The 4,908-nt window shown below is 46.5% G+C and overlaps 1 protein-coding gene across 3 annotated transcripts in view; it reads right to left on the reverse strand.

Annotated features, from left to right (window-relative positions):
• The window catches only part of FGR (FGR proto-oncogene, Src family tyrosine kinase), a 665,433-nt gene extending 660,936 nt beyond the window's left edge, over window positions 1-4,497 (reverse strand). For all 3 annotated transcript variants that reach the window (XM_042440836.1, XM_042440835.1, XM_042440834.1), the window contains exons 1-2: window positions 3,534-4,497; window positions 2,781-2,884 (exon numbers count right to left, since the gene is read on the reverse strand). In XM_042440836.1, the coding sequence (XP_042296770.1) occupies window positions 2,781-2,884; window positions 3,534-3,763 (334 nt within the window). In that variant the 5' untranslated portion in view covers window positions 3,764-4,497. The remainder of the gene's footprint in view (window positions 1-2,780; window positions 2,885-3,533) is intronic.
• Between the last annotated feature and the right edge of the window lie 411 nt (window positions 4,498-4,908).

Below are 4,908 nucleotides of genomic sequence, written 5' to 3' on the forward strand. Positions count from 1 at the left end.
TCTATCTATCTATCTATCTATCTATCTATCTCAGAGAGAGAGGGTCCATAAACTTTCCTGGTTCCAGGGAGGGTGAGCCTCCCAGATGCCCTCCTTTTCCAGGACATGTCCTCCATTTCTCCTTCCTGTCCAAGAGGACTTCCATAATGCTCTCTCTCTTCCTTTGCAAGCTCCAAAACCAGACACAGACACACAAGAGAGAGAAAGGGGGAGGCTGGGGCCATAAGCCTGCTTAATTCCATGTCCTCCTTTTCCAGGGCATGTCCTCCATTACTTCCAAAGGCTTTCTCTTGGCCTTCTCCCAGGAGAAAGCAGCAAAGAGGAGGAAAGCCAGGGAAGTGTGTGTCTGTCCCTTTAAATTCTCCCTCTTTGGCAAGAAAAGGCACCCTGGGAAACGAAGTCTTTGGAGGCTTGCATTCCACATGGCAGGCATTACGTGAAAGGAGTCACTTCGCAAGCAAAAAGTACTCTTAACTCCGGTAGTGTTGCGAATTTACTTCCTCCTCATTGGCCTCCCATTCATCCCAGATTCCCTGCAGATTGGCTGCTGCCTCGTGTGGAGAACAGCCCTTGAACCCTGGATGGCCCTGCATTGCCCCCACGTTAACCTTCCCATTTGGCCCTGTGTGATAACGTCCAAAGACAAATCCCTTTTCTCTGTGTGTGCTGTTTTCTTTCAGTTTTTAAGCTCAGGGCAGGGACTGTTCTGAACTTGATTCTGAAAGTGTCTGGGGGCTGAAGAACAACAAAAACACACCAGCAGCTGTTCTGGAAATAGATCCAGACTTTCCTTTCTGTTCCTATATCTTATTAATTGATCCGATCTTCTTTGCCTCCAGTCAGCAAAAAGTGGCATACAAGGTTCTCTTCCTACTGTATCATCACAACAACCCTATAAGGTATGTTAGTCTGAGAGTGACAGCCCCATGGTCACCCAGTGGGTTTTGTAAGCTTTTCAAGCCTCTAAACTTGGGTTTCCCAAGTCTCAGGCCAACTCTCACACCTCTTTAACACACACTGGATCCCTAAGTGACCAGCAATGAGTTTTGGCTGACTTTCAATCTACAAGCACTCCCCCAGGTGATAAAGTATAAGTGGGGCTTTAGCCTAGCATTGTGTCCCTCCATGTGGTCTCTGTCCAGCTTTTAGCATGGCTGTTTCAAAACCAAAGACTTAGTGCACAGGGGCATCTATTGCTTAGAGACAGCTGAACAAGCAACCAATATTGCTGGAAAGCATGCAGTACCGGGGGCAAAAGCCTCCCCTTAATCACATCGAACCCACTTAATGTGTATAATGCAGGAACAGAATACAGATTTACTGCTAGACTCTGTTGCATTTGTCAGTGGCCCTTTTCAATTTCATAGTTAGAAGTCACAGTCTAACAACATTTGGAGGGCTGCACAGTTCCCATCACTGAGTTAGGTGATTCCCCGTGCATCAGCAGAGGACTGACTCCAATGCTGGACATGCCCAAGGAAAGGACAGAGATGGTGCCAAAGCATCAAAACAGGTGTTGCCTTTGCAAGTATATGCTGGCTGGCTCCTGCACTGGTGATTAGGGATGCAGGTAGATGAAGGGAATGTTGTGGATATAGTACATCTTGATTTCAGTAAGGCCTTTGACAAGGTTTCCCATGACATTCTTGCAAACAAGCTTGTAAAATGTGGGCTAGACAAAGTAACTGTTACATGGATTTGTAACTGGTTGACCGGCCGAACCCAAAGGGTGTTCAACAATGGCTCCTTTTCATCCTGGAGAGAAGTGACCAGTGGGGTCCCATGGGGCTCTGTCCTGGGCCCAGTCTTATTCAACATCTATATCAAAGACTTGGATGACAGAATTGGGGGCACACTTATCAAATTTGCAGATGACACCAAATTAGGAGGAGTAGCTAATACCCCAGAGGACAGGATCAAGATCCAAAATGACCTGAATAGACTTGAAAGCTGGGCCAAAGCTAACAAAATGAAATTCAACACAGAGAAATGTAAGGTACTGCACTTGGGGGGGGGGGATGAAATACACAGATATACGATGGGCAACACCTGGCTGAACGAGACTACATGTGAAAGGGATCTGGGACTCCAAGTAGATCACAAGTTGAACCTGAGTCAACAGTGTGATGCGGCAGCTAACAAGGCCAATGCAATTTTAGACTTTATCAATAGAAGTATAGTGTCTAGATCAAGGGAAGTAATAGTGCCACTGTATTCTGCTTTGGTCAGGCCTCACCTGGAATACTGTGTCCAGTTCTGGGCACCACAATTCAAAAAGGACATTGAGAAACTGGAGCGTCTCCAAAGGAGGACGACTAAAATGGTGAAAGGTCTGGAAGCCATGCCCTATGAGAAACGACTTAGGGAGCTGGGTATTTTTAGCCTGGAGAAAAGAAGGTTAAGAGGTGATATGATAGCCCTGATTAAATATTTGAAGGGATGTCATATTGAGGAGGAAGCAAGCTTGTTTTCTGCTGCTCTGGAGAACAGGACCCGGAACAATGGATTCAAGCTCCAGAAAAAGAGATTCCACCTCAACATTAGGAGGAACTTCCTGACAGTAAGGGCTGTTCGACAGCGGAACAAACTCCCTCAGAGTGCAGTGAAGTCTCCTTCCTTGGAGGTCTTTAAGCAGAGGCTGGATGGCCATCTGTCGGGGATGCTTTGATTTGGATTTCCTGCATGGCAGAATGGGGTTGGACTGGATGGCCCTTGCGGTCTCTTCCAACTGTCTGATTCTATGATTCTATGAGAGTGAGTAAGTATTGGTGCAGTGTTACCTTTGGTAGTCTCACTCTCACGGATAAGAAAGGTCCCCCGTGGGTTGCCATGGCACAGAAGCTGCCTCTCAGCATCCTTGCGACCAATTTTTCCAAAGTACCACCTGGAAAAAGAGATGCAGAAGTGATGTTTGGGGTGGGCGGAGAGGACGAAGAAAGAGAGAAAGAGAAGGCCCTCCCAAAGCAATCCTGTGGGTAAAACAAAGCAAAGAAGGAGGGCAAGAGAGAAGGTGTTTTGTCTAAAATACACAAATATGATTTGGTGCAATAGTTTTAGGGAAAATTTTTAACTCAAGGAGGAGTCACAGCTTGGAAAAGTTACTTCTTTCAACTACTGCTTCCAGAACCCCCCAGCCTGCATGCAGAAAGTCCCAGGCTAAAGTTCTCCCAGTTCAAGAGGAAAGATTATTGTAAAGATTCCACTGCCACAACCCCACAAGAACTGCTGTAAGTTGGAGCAGAGAATACAGTGCTGGATGCACTTGAAAAAGGCTGCTAAAACATTCCTGATGCACATTTTTTAAAAAAAACAACACACACACACAATGAAGGTTGAGGAAGGAAGGGAAAGGTTGCCTCCTTCCCTAACCACAGGAGGTCATCTGACTCGTGGGCTTCCAAAATGCATTGTTGCATGGAGGTAGAACCTTCCTCCATGTCAGTCTTCTGCTATAGGTGAAGAATCTTTGCAAAACCCCACTGGATCCCATGAACACATGTTTGCCTCCATCGCCACACTGCTCCAATACTTACTCTTCTGCCTGAATGGAGTCCACAGGTGCGACATAATTGCTAGGAATGTAGCCCATTGCTCCCGTGCTCAGAGACCTTGCCTCCCACCAATCACCCTCTCTGAAGAAATAAGAGGAGAGAGAAAAAAGAATGTAAGAGCCCATTAGGTAGTTTAGCTGGGATAAGGGGCACAAGTCAGTGGCAGAGCCAGGACTTTGCTGGGGAAAGGTCCTAGATTCAATCTCTGGCATCTCCAATTAGAGAGATCAGGTACTCTGTGCCAACAGAGGTAAACACCTCTATTGAGAGACCCTGGAGAGCTACTGAGCTTACTGTACTGGGCTACAATAAGGTGAGAAACTGTGGCCCTCCCACCAGACCTCTGCATAGGTGAGGGAGAATGGGAGTCAGTGTCCAGAAACATCTGCCCGTGAACAAACAGCCTTATCACATAAGAAAAGAAAACCCAAAGTGCAGTGGGAGAGAAGCGACTTTCTCCTTGCCTCTCCACACACTATCATAGCACTTCCATTTTCTTCCCCAGGGTCATAAAAATGTGCCTTTTCCATGCTGCAAAAATCTGTTTGACAAAAGGCATGCATTTACAACTCTCTCCCTCGGGGAAAAACGGAAGTACTATGACAACATGCGGAGAGGCACAAAGAAAGCCGGTACACCTCCACTTTGTTTTGGCTTTATTTTCTCATGTGACAAGGCTCAAAGAGTTTGACTTAAAGGAGATTGTCCTGTTGAAGGACACTGTTTGAGTGCCACAGTATCCTCTTGCAAAATTAGTGAATCTAGAATGCTACTGTACATGTCCAAGAAACATTAACAAGAAACAGCATTCTGTAGATGAGGTGAAAAGTGGCTGGGTTAGAAGATTGTTGGAAGGTTTTTGACAGCAGGGGCAATGTGGGAGGAGGTCATTAGAATCATAGAATCGTAGAATCATAGAATCGTAGAGTTGGAAGAGACCACAAGGGCCATCTAGTCCAACCCCCTGCCATGCAGGAAATCCATATCAAAGCATCCCCAACAGATGGCCATCCAGCCTCTGCTTAAAGACCTCCAAAGAAGGAGACTCCACCACACTCCGAGGGAGTTTGTTCGCCCTTACTGTCAGGAAGTTCCTCCTAATGTTGAGGTGGAATCCCTTTTCCTGCAGCTTGGATCCATTGTTCCGGGTCCTGTTCTCTGGAGCAGCAGAAAACAAGCTTGTTCCCTCCTCGATGTGACACCCCTTCAAATACAGTATTTAAACAGGGCTACCATATCACCTCTTAATCTTCTTTTCTCCAGGCTAAGTCAGCTCCCTAAGTCGTTCCTCATAGGGCATGGCTTCCAGACCCTTCACCATTTTAGTCGTCCTCCTTTGGACATGCTCCAGTTTCTC

Source organism: Sceloporus undulatus, chromosome 9 (genome assembly GCF_019175285.1).
Source record: "Sceloporus undulatus isolate JIND9_A2432 ecotype Alabama chromosome 9, SceUnd_v1.1, whole genome shotgun sequence".
Classification (NCBI taxonomy): Eukaryota; Metazoa; Chordata; class Lepidosauria; order Squamata; family Phrynosomatidae; genus Sceloporus; species Sceloporus undulatus.